At 38.0% G+C, this 21,295-nt stretch overlaps 1 protein-coding gene across 2 annotated transcripts in view; it reads left to right on the plus strand.

Moving 5' to 3' along the window:
- Positions 1 to 21,295, plus strand: part of RET (ret proto-oncogene) — an 80,453-nt gene that overhangs the window by 31,916 nt on the left and 27,242 nt on the right. The window contains exons 1-7 of one of the 2 annotated variants that reach the window (XM_051800860.1): positions 9,751 to 9,911; positions 10,532 to 10,783; positions 12,385 to 12,678; positions 13,154 to 13,395; positions 14,863 to 15,064; positions 15,524 to 15,723; positions 20,138 to 20,396. In XM_051800860.1, the coding sequence (XP_051656820.1) occupies positions 10,600 to 10,783; positions 12,385 to 12,678; positions 13,154 to 13,395; positions 14,863 to 15,064; positions 15,524 to 15,723; positions 20,138 to 20,396 (1,381 nt within the window). In that variant the 5' untranslated portion in view covers positions 9,751 to 9,911; positions 10,532 to 10,599. Of the gene's footprint in view, positions 1 to 9,750; positions 9,912 to 10,531; positions 10,784 to 12,384; positions 12,679 to 13,153; positions 13,396 to 14,862; positions 15,065 to 15,523; positions 15,724 to 20,137; positions 20,397 to 21,295 lie in introns of those variants that run through there. The other variant, XM_051800859.1, reaches the window with a different exon arrangement.

Here is a 21,295-nt window from a genome sequence, read left to right on the forward strand (position 1 = left end):
AAAGTTTTAACTTTTAAAGTAAAAAAGGCATTGAAATAGTTATGGAATGTGTTAAGCAAATTCAGTCTTTATTAATCGGAGTAGGGTTGTTTTGTGTGTGCAATTGCTTGGCAGTCTGTGGTGGTTTGGCATGCCCTCCACCAAGGGATTGGGCTGGAACCCAGAAGCTCACTTAAAAGAAAATAAAGCTGTTGTAAAATCCTGTACAGGCCCCTACCATTCCAGGTTTTACTGCTGCTTTTATTGTTGTTTCTTTTAGACTTCTCTAGTTCATTGCTATAGCTTGTCAAGAGTTCAGTGTAGTTCATGTCTGTCTTAAAGCTGGTTGAGAAGAGCTGTCTAGAACAGTCTTCACTGTCCAATGCATATCATTAGTGGTCTGTCTTCCTGTTTCCAAGCCTTGTCAATACAATTTCTACCCTTTTGCTGACAACATTTATGCTTTAAGACAACAGCATAATGACTAGCTACTGTGCAGTAATGACTGAAAGTCCCCAAAGGAAAATTTCTGTTCTATTAAGCATTGATTTTGACAGCTGGGATATGGGGGGGGTTCTTGTCCTTTTATTATGATTTTTTTTTTATGATGGCAGGTGTGACACAGATCTTTATGAAACTGTTTTAGAAGCAGGTCTGCCTTGTAAGAGTACCTAGGAAAATGTATTCTCTGCCAGGTGTCTTAAGGAATTACAGGTTCAAATGCAGATGAGTCTTAACAGTATTTTAGTTCTTATATGTATATCTATTAAAAAGATAATAGAAATTGAACATTAAAAAACAACAATATGAAAAGAACTTATATTCTCTATTTCCTTTCATAGATCACCTAAAATATGGTAAACTACACCTAAAATACAATAATTAAACCAAAATGCTCTGTTAATTCATGACAAAACTTTAAATAAATCAATCAGTAAATAAGCTCACAGTTGCACTGAGATTTTGCTTCCTGGTCTGAAAAATTGAACTGCAGGCTCATAGCTCCCTTGAGTGTTTGGAAAGAGAATAGCAGCTCTTAATAACAGAGCACTTTCCTGTGAGAGGTGGACATTCATGTCATTACCATTTTTCTGGCAACTTTTCAACAACCAGCAGCAAAAGTTTTCATTGATTGCCTCCTGCTGTAAGTCAGTAATTAAACTGCTCTGTCTCTCTTTCATAAACTGCAGGAATTGCAGAAAATAAGGGAAGCTAGAGATATGGATAAAACACTATTCAGGCTGGGCTATTTCCTATGTCACTACATGTGGTCTAGCAGGCTAATTTTTACACATCTGCAGTAAATATAGAAAATAGATTTTCCTGTGCAACAATGGAGAATCCAAAGTAAAAATTCAATCCAGATGCTGTAAAGTCATCCACTCCCTAGAAAACGAGAAAGTTTTCTTTGAAAAGGCAGCTTTTCTCTGAAAATCAGGTCCCTCTTGCCACAGCCCAGGTACAAGGGTTGATCTTTTTGAAGATTTAGTCATTGTACAGTTATCCCAAACTTATACTATTACCATTTGGTCACGGTTTTGTTAATTGTTGCAATCCAGTGATGCTGAGGGGGGGAAAAAAGCTATTTGTGAGAAATATTGGTACCTATTTCACTTGAGTGTATTTTCCCTATGAAGATGGCTTAGGCATAGGAAATGGATGGAGGTGTTTGTGGATTGCACTGAGCTGTCAGAAAGTGATCCCTTATGCCTGACTCCATCTATCTCTAATTGACAGGAAGACTTGCGTTCATTTTGATGATGCAGAATCAAGTGCAGCTGGAGGAAAGGAAATGGGGAAATTTGAGCTTAAGTAGTAATGGAATGCAGGAGTTTGTGCATATACAAATCTTTGTCATAAATCAACAGTTAATTGTCTCTCATTGATTTTCATGACTTGGGATTGTGAAAATTTAGTACTTTATTAAGGAGTAGCACAGCGATCCAAATGTATATCTTAATGTAGGAAATGCATTGTGATACTGATGTCCTTTTAACTAAGATAATGAATTTAAAGTTATTTGTCTTTGCCTTCAAGGATCCTTTCATCTTGTCAAGTGTGCTGAACAATTTCTGCAGATAAGAGTGTCTTGTGATTTATTTTCATATTTTTATGAAATGAATATATTTAGTTGTCAGTACCTTGTGCTCCTAATCGCTGCTATAATGTTTACCTTCCATATGAGCTCAGCACTGTTAGAGTAAATATATGTGAAAGCTAATTAAAGTATAACAAGAATTTAGAGCACTTGTATGTTACTACATTATTAATTGAGGATTTTGTGGTTTTGAGATTTACAACTAGTGTACGTCAGTTTTATCACAGAACAGTGATACGTACATCACTGGTCTTCTCTAGCTCCTCATTATCACAATCTTTATGTATATATAATACATAAACACATTCTAGAAGGCACAGAGAGAGCATGCACAGAGGATGACTAGAAAAACAGATCTTTATTTAAAAATTAGAAATAAAGCAGCAGACCGAGTCCACCGTCTTGGCATCTCTGGTCATAGAATGCAGAATAATTCCACTTGGCAGAAATACAAACAACATGAATGAGCCTCGGATGCGTTGGGTTTTGGGGGTTAATTGAAACTCGTGAAAGCAAAAGAAAATTACTGAAAAGTGTTAGATTAGAGTGACCCAGTGTTTGCAGAGTCTGTCTCTGACAGAGCTGGGAGTTTTAAAAAGATCTCGTTGCAAGACTTTACTCTCAGTTTTGCTTTTCTTCTCAATAATCTTATTCCCTTTCTACAAACCTATATAATGCAGAAAAGAGAGGATGTAAATGTAAAAAGAATCTTTGAATACTTGAATCTCTTATTTTGTATATCTTCAGCAGTGCTAGGTTAGCCCCCAGCCCTATCCAGTTCCTGCTGCAGGGGGAGTATGTTCACAGAATGCATGCTATGAACTATTATTATTAAATCATAGAATATCTTGAGTTGGAAGGGACCCACAAGGACCATCAAGTTCAACTGCAAATTACTACAGTTTACCTTTTTGAAAAAATAATGTACAATGTACAATGTTTCCAGTGCTAGGGAAGTACTGATAGCATCTCAGTGGAAATACTTCCTGGTTTCCGATGCTGGAATTGTTGAAAGCTTTGTCTGTGTTCAAAGATTCAGCTACTATTTTTAAAAACTAATTTTTTCTTGTTCTTAGTGTTCCTTTTGCTTTAGAAGGTTCGCACTGAATAAGGTGCTATTTAGTTACAAAAATGGGCTACAAGCGTGAGCTCTCTTTGTGAGATCATTTCTCTGATGCTTGCAAATTTGGATTAATTCTCAAAGCAAAACACAGAGAGGTCACTAGAAATACAGAAGTATGGAGCATGATAAATTGAGTCTGTACAGAGCTGTATTGGAGTGGTATAAAAATGAACCATTATGTCATCTTCATTTTTTATACTGCCATGTAAACACCCTAGATTTCACCCAGATGTAAATAAATTATATTAAATATTTGCTACATAATTTGTGCTGTAAACAATAGTGAGTTTCTTTGTCTTACATTTCAGCTCCATACTCCGGTAGAGCAAAATTATATCCTGATATTCTCAAGCAATTAAGCTGTACTTTATAGGAATGGCAGAATCAGGATCTGAAGAATTTTCAGAAACCCCTGCAATCTCTCACAGAAGCTTTCCATGCATGCTAATTTCTATGAGGGATGCTTTAAGTTTTACTAACACTGGTATTTAGAACAGTGAAGCATCAAAAACTTACCCTTTTGCTAAAGTAACAAACCCCCAAACCCGAAACCAAAAAAATAACAAAAACCAACCAACCCAACAAACCAACTCCCCAAAACCATGAAACCAAACAAGACAAATGAGAAATCATAAGAAAGCAAGAGGAAAGAAACTTCTAGCTTTTTTTTTTGCACTTAAAATTAAAAAGTGATTTTCTAAAACTTACGTAGAAGTACAGTCTCTGGCAGGAAAGGTTTGACCTCGGTCTGAACTGGTAAGTAGAGCTCCAGTAGAAGTGCTGTCCTGTTCTCTGGTAGATACTGAGCTGCACAGATTTTCCACAGTTCTTACAAATCCAAATTCATTTCTTTTTGTTAAATTTAGAGTCTGTCTTTGATCTTGACATTTGTAAAATTTATGTTCAATATGCGTTATACAGAAAGAAAGCTTTCATTTTGTCAAATCCATCTTTTGGCTTTACCTCTGTCTTATTATTGTCTTGTGGAATTCATTCTCATTTAGTGACTAGCAGGTCAATATAGGTGGCTGATTGAGCTTTTTTTAATCTGATATTTCTATCTACCTATTTTCTAGATTTTCAGTCTAAAATTTAGGGTTGTTTTCAATATGAGCATGGGAATCTGTTGAGGAAAATCACAAGAGAGGCAATTAACTTAAACCAGACCAGTTTAACAGGTCTGGAGTATATTCTAGTTAAGTACTGTTTCTGCTTACCATCACTTCATAAGGACCTGTTCTCTCTGGAGGTATCATGTTCTGTAAAACATATGTATTTCACTAATACTGCTGTTATTGAAATTTATTCTGTTGTTCTCTAGCAATTCTGCTGCATTTAAATGTATACAACAGGTGAAACTTAGCAATTACTCAGCTCCATAAAGCTGGAGTATACTTTGAGAAAATTCCAGTATGAAGCTCTACAGCAGTCTTTCCCCAGTCAACTCTAACCTGGGGCCCAGACAAGCAGCTTTATAAAAAACTAATTAATTTCATTTTCACTTTAATGGAGTTTCTTATGTTTTCTGGTTCATACCAAATCTGTTACAATTTCTGTAATGATCAGCTTAAAAATAACACACCTAAAAGTAAATAACGTCGTGCTGCTGTCTTGCTGCTTAATTATGCCACTTCTTCCATTTGTCATCGTCCTAGTGACCCTCAAACACATTAGGAATTACACCTGGCAGTAATGCTGCAGCCTAAACTCGGTGAGCTGATGGTGGAATTTGACCTCTCTGTATAAAACCAGAAGAACTGTTTGTGATTTGTGCCCGAAGCAGTGTCCCCTGGGTGGTGATTACCCAGGGGTGGTGGTCCTACACCCAGGGTGGTTGGCAGGCTGGCTTGCCCTGGTGCCGGGCTGTGTGGGCACTTGAGGGGGAGATCAGTGGCCCCAGGGTCCCCCTGGTCCCCCTGGCACCTGTCCCCTGTGGCACAGGCCGACCCATGCTGTGGCCACCTGGTCAGCTGGTGATTGAATCCCAAGTGTTGCTTTTAGCTCTGCTGTTTCATACTGCTTTTCTATTAAGTGACAAGTGGGGTTTTTTTCTAAATTACAGACTTTTTGGTTTATGAGGGCAAGTTTATTTCCTAATTGTGTAGGGACTAGGAGGGAATTAAGTGAGGAAGTCCTTTAATTTAAAATATACAAGTGCATTACTGCCCTTGTTCTCTGATGAATCGGACATTAGGTATATTAATACTAGTAATGGAACATAATGGCTGCTCGTCAGAAGTAAAGATAATTATTTCAGGAACACAAAACTAACGTTGGCAGATAATTGCTTGTTGAAATCTGATGCTGTATAACAAATGGAGGATTATTAACAACAGACTGCCATGTTCATCTGTTATATCATTAAATCCTGCATGTTACAATGATAGGGCTGTCATTTCATTAAAAGCACCCCCCTTTTCTTGGAGATGCATGTCAATGTTTGATTAAGGATTTTGACTGCGTGAGGGCTGTTCTGTTCTAAATAAGTTGTTATCCTCCAAAATGTGGAGAAGCTCTGAGTAAATTTTGTCAGATGTGGATTATATATTACTTGCTGAATGAAAACTATCATTCCATTTCCATTTCTCTAATTTTTTTTCTTTATGTCTTTTTTAAAAACACAAACCAGTGTTTTTAATTGCACGTTCATCCAGCAGGCACCTTGAGATCTGTGAATATTTTCATCTACTGGACTAAAGTGTAACTTATAAATAATACAAACTAGTGAAAAGAAGTTGGAAGGTAACACTCAGGCTTGAGAGACACTTTTCAGATTACATGAGTGAAACCCAAAATAACTTTAGAACATAATGTTATATTTCAGCCATTTGAAGCTTCTCTTCAGAAGAGGATATTGGAGTTGGTTCTTCTGTCCAGGGTAATGAAATGCTTGTGACTAGGAACCCCACTATGTGTTGATTGTCCTCTCTTATCACCATCTCTAACATGCTTTGAGACTCTGCAGGTGATCCACCCAGACCTGAGATGGTTTTCCAGTTATCTGATCATGTCCTTTCCCAGGACAAATCTTGTGACTTGGACGGTTCACTCCAAAACATTGTCTGAAGTCTGCAGTTGTACCTTGAAAGATGGTTACAAACATTGTTTGGGAGAATGTCTTACAGCGGAGTCTTCCTCTATGCTAATAAAAAAATTCATGCCACTTCATTTTGTGACTAAAAAAATAAATTATGGTTTTTTTTCATCGTGGTTGATCATAAGAATACAATGTTTCTATAGTCCATTTAACAGTTTTCATCAAGAGTTGTCCCCCAGTGCTACTCAAGAGTAGAGCGGCATGCATAAAAAGTACTGAAAACATGTAAAGTTTTCTGCAGCAAATTGTGTACAAAAAAAAATCAATTTGTATCAAAAAAGGCATTATTTACCTAGTAATTCATGACTGAAAAAAGCCACGTGAAAAATTGCCTTATTTGAAAAGGCAGTCATGAAGGCTTCAAAGTACATATAATCTCATTTCTCTGCTCTCGTTTTACCTGCTTTCTCTCGCTGAACTGGAAAACTGCTGTCATAACTGTATCTATTTCCTGCAGGAGCTATTAGTTAGTAGCATTACATCCGCTTAAACGTGATCACTTTTCTCTTCTGTGTGTTACTGATATGCTATTATCCCATAATTTTGCTCATCCATCAGAGGTTGCCGTGTTTCCTGTGCTGTTTGTAGTACGGAGAGCTGAAACATCCTCTAAAAAAAAATTGAGAGATTCCAAAATATTTCAACAACACTCTCTCTGTTATGTTACTCATGTATATTACAGAGCACAACCTTCTCGTGATATATTTCAAGTTGTAATGTGAAATTTTTGTCTGCCTTTAATTCCTAAGCAAAAGCACTTTAACAATCAGTTTTGAATGTAACCATCTCAATTCCTCTTTATTTAAATGGCAGATTCATTAAAAACTCCATCTGGCTTCCATAGGAAGCTTGCACAAGTCCTTGGAAATGGATTTTTTTTTTTCAGGACACAAGGAAGTGTGGCCAGGATTAGAACCTCTTCCTCCTGCAGCATACTTGCCAGATGGCAAGTTTATTGAATCTGGTTTTAACTCACTAGGGCTTAAAAGAATGAGCACAGCTATGAGATGTGGGTGCTATGTTTCTACTTCAAAGGTCTCCTCTAAGATTAGCCTCCTGAGATTTATATGCAGAGTGTAGTTCTGACCTGAGCAGTCTGTTGCATACCTCTCATCTCTTTCAGTGCTTGAAGTGGAGTTAGGGTGACACAAACAACTTTACAAAATCCCAGTAATTTCAGATATTTGGTGAATCTTGTTACATAGCTAAATCAAATTCATATTTTTTAACTTATTTTATTTTACAGTGTTGTAAAGTCTCTTCACTTGAAATACGTTTTCTTTACATTTTCAAGTTAAACATGAAGGTATGAGATATCCACTGATGTCACTTAAAACTGTCCTTGGGTGTTGCCCTCAATATAGAAGTCTGCTCTGTACTAAAAGCTAACAATTCTGATGGACAAAATTTAGTTTTATCAGCTTTTAGGTGTGAATTGAGGAGTAAAAGATCTTGTTTCTACTTTAATTCCCTACAGCAGTGTTCCCTCCTTGCTTAAAGTGGCTTCTGATTTAAGATAGAGTCACAGAGTAGTCTGAGTTGGAAGGGACCCACAAGGATCATCGAGTCCAACTCTTTAGTGAATGGCCTCTCTGGGGATCTAACCCTGACCTTGGCATTATTAGCACCATGCTCTAACCAACTGAGCTAATTTCAGTTTTAAAACTTGTGAAATACATTTCTGGTTAATTAGTGGTGCAAATTCTAAATTATTTTATGAAGGAACCCTCTTTTCAAAATACAAAGCACGGGTTTGCATTTCTGTTATTTACAGAGAAATCAGATTTTTATATTACAGGATTTTTTTCCTTTTTTTTTACTATGGAGAAGACTCCTCCTGTGAACTGATGCCAAAGAACTTTAGAGAGTCTGCAGCATAAATATTAACTTTATCTTTCAAGTGCAGACCAGTCAAGATGCTGACCTCTGCTCAGGTGTAGTTGCTTGCAAGGTTTCAGGCATTTAAGTGGCCATGTCTGCCATAATTATTTATATATTTGGTTAAACACAACTGTACTCTCATGCAGTGTGAGCCCCGATTTATAAAGCAAAGAATATAAAGATTAACACACTTCTTTAAGAAAAGGAAACAAATAATTGCAACTCAAAATATTCCAGTTTTTCCCTTTTGCACTTTCACGTTACATATCAATACTGTTAATATGTACTCTACTTTCTGTATGCTCCTTTTACTGGAGGTGATTTCATGTCTCTCTGTGGTGCTGGTTCTTGTACCACAAGATGTGTTTGTGATGCTGAGCACACAGCATTACTCATGTTGGGACTACAGGCTTGGAAATAAGGAAATAATAATTATTCCTCTGTCCTGTAACTAATGTTGTATTAGGCTCATTTGTTTGCATTTGTGGGTTAAAAGTAATTTTTTAGTCTTGAGTAGTGAATTTTCAGTGTTGAATTTCTTGCGAGGAAGTTTTCATTGTTCTAGAATCAAGTTTTTATACAAAATACCCCAAGAGAGACTATTTGCTTGCACTGGGACTGGGCTTGTTATTTGGATGTTACCTTATCCGTCTCGGTAACGAACCTCTTTGTAGGACTTCTAATAACTCATATTCCCAGGTTTTCCTTCACTTCAAAACTGAGAGGGACCGAAAAAATATTTGAAATTTATTATAAATGTTCAGGAATCTTAACTTAAAAAGAAGATGTTGATAGCACCAGAATGAAAAGTAAAAATTTTCTCCAGAGAGAGGGTGTCAGGATTTAATGCTTTTCTAAAACTCTCAGAAAGAATATTGTTGGCTTCCCTTTGATTTAAGTCCTTTGAACTGAGTTCACCTACCATATTACTTTAGCACCTTATTCATATATTGCAAAGTATATGTAGGAAAAAAATAATGGGTCTCTGTAAATCTCATGGATGTAATTGCATCCAGGGATACTGATGATGTCATGAATCATTGCAAGGTACACTCGTTTCTGTGGTATTTCCAAATGAAATTAGAGATCTCTTGTTTACAGTTTGTTTGCGGTGCACTCCCTTCAGTAGAACAGCGTATGGACCCAATAATAATACAAAATAAATATGTGCTATAACCTGATGCTATTTTGAAGATATTTTGGAATTATATCCTTAATTTTACTGCTACGTTACTATCATTTCCAGTTGTGTCTGGCTTGATTTAAGCTGACAGAGCTTTATAGTAGTAACAGACGGAAATTGTTATTGTTTACATTTGTTCAGCAGATGTGTGAGCTTTTTATATGCTTGACTCCTTATCAAAGTGGATTAAATGATGCACAGTTCTGCAGTATGCAAGTGTTCTTTTGGATGGGAACAAGTATGGACTGTCAGTGCATGTGAAGTCCAAGAGTTGACAGTTCCAGTGTTTCAGTGCCTATGAGTGCAATGAGCATCACTTTGTCCTTTCCTTGCTTATCGAGCATTCCACTGTGATCATATTTGCAAGAAATGAAATTGGAGGGGAAGAATTGGAAATGGGTAGAGAGGCCATTGCAAAATGACCCGGTAAAATGAGATCAGTTGAAGAAACGGGCATCAAAGGGCAGTTGAGCTCTACTGAATGTAAATGTCTGCAGTGCCAGGGTGGGAGGTGACTGGGTCAGTCACAACCATTGTACCAAAAACAAATGTACGTTTTCGTCCTCATTCAGTTCCCAGCTTTCTCATCTGTCATATTTAAAATACTTACAAGACTTTCATATCAGTTTTTTTTAAACAACTCCCATTTTCTGTACCGAAAGTATCATGCTGGCTTGTTGAAAAAGGGAGGGAGCCACAAAAGGACTCCTGTGTAAGAAAGGTTTTATGTAATCTGAGGAAAAGTGGGTAATACATTTCTGTGTTTTCTCTCAACAGAGAGGATGTTTAGGCTTTCAGTGGAATTACAGCTGAGAGTGCCAGGTAGAAACTTAAGTAAAATTTGGCAAGCAGAACTTCCTTAAGTGTTCTGCTTAAACTGGACCTTGTCTACAGCAAGGCAGTTTTGCTTTCAAAAAGCAGATGATTTTGTAACTGGAACATAAGCTATAGAGCACATTTTTGGTGGCTGTGTCCTTGGCTTGAGTACAGTAAAACTGTATTTATTTACACCAGTTGAGGATCTGCCTTTTTCCACATCTTTTTTAGTGCTTCTTTACTTCTTAGAGACTGAAGCCTTTGGTTCTTTGGAAATACATCTCTTAAGAAAATACCAGTGCAGAAAGTCATTTAACTGGGGCTGCCTCTTCTCTTGTATGCCTTCCTTTGCAGTGGCCTTTGGTCTCTACTTCCCCAGGAAAGAGTACTTGGAGAACGTGTACATCGATGAGCCAGCAGGTATGCCGCTCCTGCGCATCCACGCCTTGAAGGATTCACATGAAGAAGTGGCCCACTTTCATCTGTGCCAGACTCTCATAATTTCTCGAGCAAGATCCCATGAAAATAATTGGTTTCAAATCAAAGAAAAAACAGGACTTCTCTACCTCAGCAAAAGCCTGGATAGAGACGATTTTAACACGTTGTGTAAGTATAAGAAGACTAGTTTTTCTTGTTGAGATATCTATTCTTAGAGAAAAATACATTCAGATGATGAGATTTCTCCAGCAGAAGAAAAAACACATCTGCCCTTTTAAAATGAGGAATCCGACTCAATGAAACCCACAACAGGGAACAATATGCCAAAGCAAATGGTGACCTTGGACAGATCCAGTTGCTTGCACTGGGGACTCCAATAGGGTGGGAAAGTTGCATTACTTGAAATATTTTTTTTCTGCATTTCACAGCTGTATAAGTCAAAGCTTTACACTGAGGTTTGCAGTTTGTTCATCTACTGATGCAAGTGAGGCCAATTCCAGCACTTAGTGCCCAGAGCAAGGCTGTTAGAGAGGTTCAAACTCTTGTAAATGGTCCTTGAATTCTGGTAACATGGATTCACAATGTACATTTGCATATAACACCCCAGAGCTCTTAGAAGAAATGGTTAATTGTGCCTCTCTCCCTCTCTTGAGATTTGGCTTTGTTAGAGAAGCTTACTGTTGAACTACAGAAATTAATTATCTCCTTTTTTTCCCCCCTTCTTTTATACTCTAGCAGCAAATTGGTTTTGGTGATTGTGATCTATGAGGAAATTAGGTATCATTAGAGGGTGGAGGAGGAAATGGGTGAGGAGTTAATGGCATAGTGCTGTGATCAGTTGCAGAAATTTTACTGTTGGAGAGAGTCTGTAGTAACTGTCTTCAGTTTGTAAGAACCATATATCAACTCTACCCTCTGACTTAGGTACCTTGATGTTGAAATTTTCAACTTCATACACTTACTGTTTTATTTTTCGAGTGCTGAGTGTTTGATATCCGAAAATGATACCATTTTCACTGCATTTTTGGTACTTGGTGTTCATGAATATCAGATAGCTCTTTGTAACTGAACAAAGGAGGAGCATCTATCCAGCACCTGAGAGCCTTGTTTTGTTCCTGCAAATCAAAGTGACCTACAACATCTTTTCAAGTGAATTAGATCTGTTACAGAGGTATTTCTGTGCTGTCTGTAGTCAAACCAAGGTAATCAAAATAAGGCTTGAGTGTGTAGTAGTAGATGCCACAGGATACTTTTAACTTCTATTTTATCTCTTGTCCAGCTCTTTATATTTCAAAATGATGAACAATCTGTCCTCTAAACCTAAACAATTTGACCCGTGTCCTCAACTGGAATAAACTGTCAGAATACAGTGACTGAAATGATAGTAGTTATGGGTCTGTCCTGAGTATCTCTTCCATTTCATGCATTATTTTTCCTGCTTCCACCCCACTCTACTCTAGTCCCTTCAAAAAGCAGTCATACAAAAAGCTGATTTTTAATAGAGACCTGTTTTATGTTAGTGTCTTACGTCTGTAATGCTGATATTGTTTGTGAAGTTCCATAATGTAAAATTGGTGCTAAACCCTTAGTATTTTTTACCTTACTGGGATTATTAAGGTTTAAGGTCTTCCCACCAGAAGAATTGTTTTATCACATAATAGGACTAAATGATCATTTATGAAATAATGGACTAGAGTAGAAAATGAGGAAAAGAAATGTTGACTTGTCTTCTGTAAAATATTTCTTCTGGCGTTTTTTTTCCCTTGAAGCTGTAGGGAACTGGATGCCATTATCAAAGGTGATGCTGTATGTCTTCCTTTCATCCCACCCTTTCCAAGAGAAGGAATGTGACTCTGCTACACGCACCACGGTTTTCCTCTCTTTGATCAATGCTACGGCACCAGCTTGCAGTTCCTTGACAGCAAGGCAACTTTGCTTCACAGAAATGGATCTCTCCTTTCACATCAAGGAGAATAAACCACCTGGCACATTTCATCAGCTCCAGTTACCCTCAGTTCATCATCTGTGTCAGAATCTCAGCATTTCCTACAAACTGCTAGCAGGTAAAACTGGAACTGAGCTGGTCATGTACCAGCAATAGATGCAAACAGCTGCACTGTTAAAGATCTCTTTTGCAGTAGATCCTCTAGATTGATTCTGTAAAGGAAGTTCCATTGCAAATGTAAACTGAGCCTGAAGATTTTGCTTTTGAGATATACAGAGGGGATGGGAAGGAGGACTATCCCCTTCCGTAAAGAAAAGATTACTTTTAGAAGTTTGTACCTGCTAAAAGCAGACTGAGAGTAACCTGAGCTTTAAATGGTCCTGCTTCTAGACTGTAGAATCTTCCCATCTGTTCCATGTTTTCTCCCTACCCTAATATAACCACACAAATTCCTTGTATTTCACTTCTGAGTCTGTCTTTTATTGTGTAGTCGTGATGCCCAAATGGATTGCAAAAGAGTACTAAAGAAGGAAACTATCAGAGCCCTATACCGGGAAGTGATTGTCCCTCTTTCTCCTGTGGCTGTTTTCCAGCTGAGGGTCTGCCCTTTCGCTACAATGAGAACAGCACCAGTGTGCGTGTGACACAGCGCCTGGACCGAGAGGAGAGGGAGAGATACGAGCTGATTGCCAAGTGCACCGTGAGAGAGGGAGTCAGGGAAATGCAGGTTGAGGTGCCCTTCCTGGTGAATGTGTTGGATGAAGATGACTCTCCTCCCTTCCTTCCCAATGGCACTGATACTGCAGATGCTGTTGTGGAGTTCAACAGGAAAGAGGTAATGTTCTCCTTTACCTAGTGCCTGGAGTAGGAACTCAGCAGTGGGAGGTGTGATTACTGGGAAGCACCAAGTTCTGGATAATGGATCTCAGCAATGAGCCCATCATCACACCATGCTCTAGAGACTGTAAAATGATGTTTGTAGGATTCCTGTCCCCCGAGTTATATCTTATTCAGGCCCCAAAAGAAAGAAGCGTTTGGGTTAATTAAACAGTGTGAAGAAATTTGAGCAGTTTCCAAGGTCAGGATGGACAATTGCTGAGTCTGTGGTTAGGACTGCTCTATCTCTCCACACTGAGCTCTGCTCTATTTGTTGAAGGGTTGTTTCCCCCAGATAATTAAAACTGAGTGTTGTTTTAGAGCAAGTATGTCTGTGTACCAGTCCCATACATGCAAATCTATGTAAGACATCAGAACTACATTCAGAACATTTATTAGGATGCTGTAACAATAGTGGTTGACTTCTGCAGGCAAACATTGCCCCTGTGAAGTTTCCAGGGCCAGGCTGTTAAGGGAGAACTCCAGGATCTTTTTATTGTGACCTTTCACTTCCCCCTTACCATGCCAAGGTCATCTTTCTAAAGATCTGAATCCCTGGGTGTCTTTTGGTAGTCAATTCTCCCTTCAAAGTACATTTTGATCATATTTGTGTCAAAGGGAAGGGAAAAGACTGATTTTGGGAGTTTGCTGCCATCTCCCGACTAGAAGTCGTCTTTACAAGACACCTGTGAACATCCCATTTACCTGGGCATAAAGTAATTCCTTTTTATATTTGAAAATTTTGAAATTTAGCTCTGGATGATAGAAAGTGAAGGTCTCATAAAACTGTTTGATAAAGTAAAATATTCTTTTTGAAATTACATGCCTGTGACGTGTTCACAATGTAGTGAATTTCAGTGATATTTTGTAGTAAAAAAAAAAAAAGGCATTATGTTTGGAAACATTCCATTCAAACAAATCTGAAAGAATAGAATTGCTAATAAAAATCTTAAAGGCCTTTTGGTCGCAGTATCCAAGTAGAAAACAGCAATCTAGTAGACTAAGCAGACAACCCAGGCCACTTCTGTCACGTGGGTAATGAGTTTGACCTGTCTGAATGTATTTCGTGTCTTGTAAGTGCTGATATTACTTACCTGCATTTTTAAGTAGCATTGTAGAATAACTGATTTTAAGAAAAGAAAAAAATCAAGAACTGTGTATGTGCACTCATTTCCTACCTCAGCAGTTTAGCACTGTATTTAGACTGTATTTAGCTCAAATGATTATATAGCAAGTTCTTTTCCACTGTTTCCTCTTTTGAGCTTCTAACTCAGACCCAAACAGGTGTGAAATAGTGATAACCTGAATCTTAAAATTAATTTGAATGAAAGTGGGTTTCAGTGAAAGTTGTAAGGTTTTATTTGACCAATATTTCAATCTCCAAAACACACATCATTCAGCAATGCCATTTATCTTTTCCTTCTAGGGAACCGTTCTTGCGACGCTGACTGTGTACGATGCAGACACCACACCTATTTATCCTCTTGAAAGCAGCAGAAAGAAATACACAGGAACCATTGTCACTGATGATCCTTGGATAAGTGAAACATTTCGTGTAGAGCACATCTTTGATGAAATCCACTTCAGCCCAAATGGCAGCCAAGTGAGGGGAACTCGACATGAGTACAGTAAGGTCTCTTTCTTCAAATAAAGGAGAAGTTGCTTGTTAGTGATTGACCAGTAAGCTATCATAAGCAGTTTGTAAATATTGAGCCAATGAAAGCTGAGAAATTTCAAGTTCGGAAAAGACTGAGTTTTAAATATGTACTGAAAAAATGGAGCTTGTGCATCTCTGGGATAGGGAGTGTACAGGATGATGTTTTGTAAACTGATAAGTAAGAGGTTTTGATTGTAGGATTCTCAGCATGGTAGGTAAGAAGGGAAGAGGGCCTCCCAAATGTCTTGAATGACACAGATATAACTCCATAAGAATGTATTTAATATTTAAATTGCCTTCTGTTTCCTGTTAGGAAATTTTGATATGTATACTTAATTTTGTTATGTCTCTTTTTGTTGGGGTTGCTGTATCAAAATATACACTTAAAGATAATGTGGGCTGGTAATAGACTAATCTTTTTCCTTTGCAGAACTGGTACTGAATAAAAGCATTTCAGTCACAGAGCATCGTTACTTCCAGCTGGATGTTTTGGTGAATGACACGGAATTTCATGGCCCAGAAAGATCAGTGATGCTTCATTTCAATGTCTCCATCCTCCCTGTCAGCATTCAGTTTTCAAACATGACTTACCAGTTCACAGTGAACAGAAATGCTGAACGCTTTGCACAGGTAAGAACTGTGTTAATGATACATTCACTTCCTGATAGAGCTTAGTGGATGGATCACTGGGATGAGGTGCCTTAAGCTGTTTGTTGGTTTTAACTGTTTTAAGTAGAATCAGTGAAAAATGTGATACCAGTATGATTGGTGCTGGATGCAGTGGGTAGCAGGTACACTGGCCAGTAGCTCTTCCATCACATAATAATAGAGAAGGACCCACACATGGAAGTACTAATAGAGAAAAATAACGTGTGTTATGGACAGGAGGACTTGCAACCATGAGTGGCTTAGGCTTGAATAACTGGAACAATATCAAGGGCAAAAAAATAAATTTGCCCAGCTGTTGGAGTTCCAGCTCTACATATTCCAGTATATTAATGGCTTTTCTTAAGATAATGGCTAGTTAGTAATTAATGTGTATCCTAACTTAATCCTCATTTTAGCTTAATCACCACCATTGCCATTAATAATGCTTCCCAGAAACACTTTCTAACAGGTTGACGTTAATCAGGTGAAAATTACAATGTAATTCCTATGGAACATGTACATTAATAAGGAACTAGTTCAATATAATTCACGTTATGAAAGTGAATATTAAAAACATCAGTGATGAACCTTTTTGGGAGAGCTGCTGGAAAGTTTGCCTTGTAACTATTGTAGCAGAGAGGAGGACTGAGATTAAAATATGATCATCCCAATTACAGAGAAAACCAATTCATTAGAAGACTCTTAAGGAAGAATTAAGTTTTATTAATCTTTAAGCCTCTGGCTAATTGTAAAAAGAAAGAAAAAGGGAAATTAGATATAGTGCATGTTCTTTTATTTAATCTGATGAAATACACTGTGGCTTGATAGCTCTTCAGAGTACAGAACAGGCTGTACATGAGCAATAAAAATGCTACTGCTCTGACAAGGGACATTTTGTCCATAGTTTGCACTGAATATCCTAAATCAGAGGAAGATACTGAGAGTGCTCACATAGCAGTCTTCCTATGAAAAGCTACTCCTTTATGACATTTTATGATGCCTTGTGGCTGCAACTTTTCAATTTGCAATCTGTAAGAAACTTCAGAGGCTATTCTGTTCCTTTTGTGCAGATCAAATTATTTTTGGTGTTACATTTGAGGTTTTTGTAGCACCAGATTGTGAAAGCTTTACTCTCCCCTGTTGCTTGGGGATAGGGTGAAACTGGTGGATTTCCCCCTAAAAGAAGTAATAGCACAGGTGTGTGAAGTACTCATAGTCTAAGCTCTTATGATCTAGAAATGTGCCCCAACTGTATCTTTGTCACAACATGACAACTTTGTAAAAAGTGTGGAAACTTACCTGTTAGGTAAGTATGAATTTAGATTAATTAATTAGGGTTTTTTTCTGTGTGTGTTTTTATATATAGGTGTATGCATACAATAATATTATGAATGAATGAGCTCCACATTAAATTTGGTCAGTTGTTTATCTGTGCATGCCCTAGATTGCTTGAACACATTAGTTTTAAAATCTGGGAGTATGCATTTTTTTAGTTTCAGAGTGCAAAACAACAACAACAACAAAAAAAAAAAAACCCCAAAAAACAAACAAAACAAACAAACAAAAACAAACAAAAAACCAAAAAAAACCAAAAAACCCCCCAAAAAACCCCAAAAAAACCAAACCAAACCAAAAAAAACCCAAAAAAAACCCACAAAAAGTTGACTTTTAAAGCTGCTGGTTTTTCATGTTGTCATGAGAGTCAAACATCTGAAAAGGAATTTTAGGATTTCTGGAAACAGTGATGCTTCCCACCAATTGTGCAGTTTCACTGGGTGGCAGTAGTAGTAGGGAAAACTCTTCCTGGCAAGAACTCCTCCGAGTCTTTGGGAAGAGATCTTTTTCTTTGTGCTGGCTAAACACAAATTCACAAAGAGATTTTGTTCTGATTCTTGAGCAGAGAAGTGCAAAACTCATCCTGGCTCTGGAGGTGGTGTTCTCAATCAGTGTCACCTCAGTTAAAGTGTCATCCACTTACTTCTGAGACTGGGTTTGAATTTACAGTGTGCTCAGCTTGGAGCACAAGTCAATGTAAGCAGCTTAGTCCCTAACACTTCACATTATTAAAGTTGGCTGCATAATTAGCCGTGATATGCCAGAGCAGTCAGGAAAAGTACTGGGCCAAATCAATATGAAGGCTGAACTGTCTCTTGCCCTAAGGAAAACACAGGAGCGTGAAGAAATTATTAACTGCTGGGCTGATGCCATTTGTCTATTTGAGCAGCTAAATGAATTGAATAACAGGAGCATGGCCTGACGGTACAGGCTTGCCCAGTGGCATTTAACTTATCAAAGGACTTAAAGATCTATTGACATTTACTGAGACAAATGATGAATAACATTGGCTGAGATTTTTAGAGAGGTTATATGTCCAAATGTCCCCAGAATTCAGTGAAGAGGAACATTATCATTATCCAGACTTCAATAAACTCTGGAGCTCAAGAGATGGATTTTTTTGTTCCTATTTCTGATAATGGTATTTCTATGTCAACTATTGAGAGTCTCGCAAAATGCACCTTTGAAGGTTCCTCCCCTATAAATTGATGTTAATCCTGATTACCCTTTACCCTGATTACCTGATTTTTCACCTTCCTGAGAAAGAGGAACTGGCTGCTTCCACCTTTTTGCCCTAGGGCTGTGCTTTGCTGCACCTGAGAACTGAGCTGACTCCAGAATTTGTGGAGCAGAGCAAAGTTACAAGGTTGGGCTTTCCTTAGTAGAATCAGGCAAAAAGAGAAAACCTATCTTTCTTGCAGAAATTTCTGGAGGGGGCTCTTCTAGCTTCTCCTCAAATTTTACAGAGAAAGCAAAACTGACCAATGCGCCGTTCTAAGGATAACCTGCTCTTCAGGGCCCCTGAAGTTATGGGATCTTGTCCATCCCCATTGAAGGAAATTTCTGCTGGTCAGAATCAGCAGTTCCTGGAAACAGCAGTTGTGACAGAGTAGGCAGAAAGGGCAGTTCAGTGTAGTTCTGTGTAAAGGTCAACACCACGGAACATCATTGTGTTCTCCTGCTGCCTCGAGGGAACACCATCCCAGCAGCTGCAAACCTCTGCCAGTTGCAATGCAGCACCAGGGCTGAGATGACGTGGTTCTGGAAGGGACATGTCTAGACCTTGTGTCTAGACAGAGTTTATAAACAGTGGAAATCTTGTCCTCTTTTTCTTCCTGCCAGTCCCAGCATGCTACGGAGAGGAGAGAGCCAGAAAGAAATGGCCTAGCTTCTGATTGCTTTAATAGTCTTTCTATGTTATCCTGCCACCAAAAAAAAACGCAACAAAACTGGTGCCAAATGAGCCATCAGTGATGTGAGTGGGAATAAGTTAGATAAAGTGGGACTATCTTATGACAAAATATGCTTATAGAACTTCAAAGGCTTCCCCTCTGACTTTAAATAGTCCAAGTTCGTGGGAAGAGGTCTTAGTACAAAAAAACCTTTTTTTTTCTGTTACATTTTTAAATAAGAATGCTGAAACCAAGATGTACAGATATGCTTTTACCAGCAGTGGTGTTACTTGAAAACATTTCTGAACTGCAGCGTTTGAAAACAATCCATCACCAAGTTCCCTTCAATAACACCCCACCCTTCACATTGTGGTTTTCCCTGCAAAGGAAGCCAATGCCTCTGGGCCTGATCCGAATCCCACTCTTGTAAATGGAAAAACCAAAGTGAATTTTGGATCAGTTCCTGTAGGAGCTGGACAGGACATGGGGCTTTACATTCCTCTGCTTCTTAGATGATGTGTTTCAGACTGAGGAGTGTTCTAGCATAGATATTCTGGCAGGCAGAAGTTCAAATATGGCAAACCAACATATTTTAAATTTTAGAATAAAATGTTTTAAAATTGCAAATGGGAAACAATGAGGTTCTTATTCCTTTTAAGGCTTTCAGAGAACTCTGCTGGACAGAAACTTTTTGACTGTAATATTATAAACATGAAGTAATAGCAATTTTTATGTTATTTGAAAAGAGTCTTAACTTTGTTAATGCTGAGCTCTTTGCTTTCTCGAAGAAGACCATAGTTTTTTTCACTAGTCAACCTGGGACAGAGCAGGGACTGAACTCAGACTTTCCCAAGGGTCTTGTTCTTACTGAACACTGCTGATCATCAGCAATAGGCACCAAATACTACTGATACTCTGGGTCAAGGCTTTTTGCATTTCCACTGCTAGCCTGAAGGCAATGGTAATGCTTGACCTCTCATTTTTACTGAGAATAAATCTCATTTAAAGCATTTGTAGTAAAATATAAAATCTGTAAACCCAAAATAAATGCTGAATTCTGCAAGTAGTAATATCCTTCATTTCATTCCAGATGTTTTTGGGAAACAACGTTTTTTGTGTATCGTTTTGTTTCTGTTGTTTGTGATTTCTTTGTTGGTGTTTGAGCCTAGATAGGAAAAATCTGCATTGAAAACTGTATGAAATTCCGTGGTGTAAACATCACCTACAAGCTGCTGTCCCCCAATGCAAGCTGCTATCCTGTGGGCATCGTTCAAGGCCGAGAAGACAAATACGGAAGCCTTTTTGTGAATGATTCCTCTGCGCTGCGCAGGCCCGAGTGCAAGGAAATCCAATACACTGTTCAAGCTACAGACAAGCAGAGCAGGAAACATGCCAAGACCCTCCTCACTGTTGTATTGGAAGGAACTCGTAAGTACCCCAGTCAGAACTATTCACTTACTGTTTCTGTGTCACCAGTATTAGTGATGCCAGTAACTGTAGCAGGGTGATCTATAGCTGATGGCGTTAAAAATGAGAATGAATCTGAGGTACAAGACACAGATCACAAAGTCTGTGTTTTGAGTTTGAGTCAGACCTTCCTGTAGCAGATATTTGTTTGAAGAGCTAATGCACAGAACTAATGCAGTGTATCACATGCAATTCATAATGCTCATGATGACATTTGACTTAGAAGAATCTTTAGTGTGTGTGTCTGTGTGATCTTTATTTTGTATTTCACATATTCCCATGGAATAAAAAAGAGTGTGCATTTGTGTATCTGTCTGTATGAAACAAGAAATCTCTGGCCTAAGTATATTTATTATATAGATATAAAAATATATAAATAATTTTTCTCCCCCCTTCTCCCTCCAATGTTTTCTTTTCTTTCTTTTTTTTATTTTTAAAAAGTTTTCTTAACATTCTTGTAGCAATTGCACTGACATCATTTGACTGAAAAGTTCATAAGGGCAGTGTTATGACCCACCCTTAAGGGGAAGGAAGTTAGAAGTATTCTATAACAGCCACAGCAGAAGAGCATTTCACTGGAAACATACTGATTTCTCTGCAAACTATATTGCATTTTATGCAAAACCTTTCAATTCTACCTGATAATCACCTCCTGTCCCTTCTACATGTCAGAAGTCCTATGGCAAGAGCAAATGGGTTGAAGAAAAAGAAACAAAAGCTTGCAGTGGACTTGCGTTTTTGCAAAAACCTTGTATTGTCTGAAAACATACATTTCCAGCTGATGCTCTTTGGGCTACTAACGTGTTAGCCCAAGAACTAAGTATTTTCTCTTAATTAAAAGTTCTGTATGAAGCTGTAAG

Source organism: Manacus candei, unplaced genomic scaffold (assembly GCF_025592945.1).
Source record: "Manacus candei isolate 608988 ecotype Guabito, Panama unplaced genomic scaffold, ASM2559294v1 h1tg000050l, whole genome shotgun sequence".
Taxonomy (NCBI): Eukaryota; Metazoa; Chordata; class Aves; order Passeriformes; family Pipridae; genus Manacus; species Manacus candei.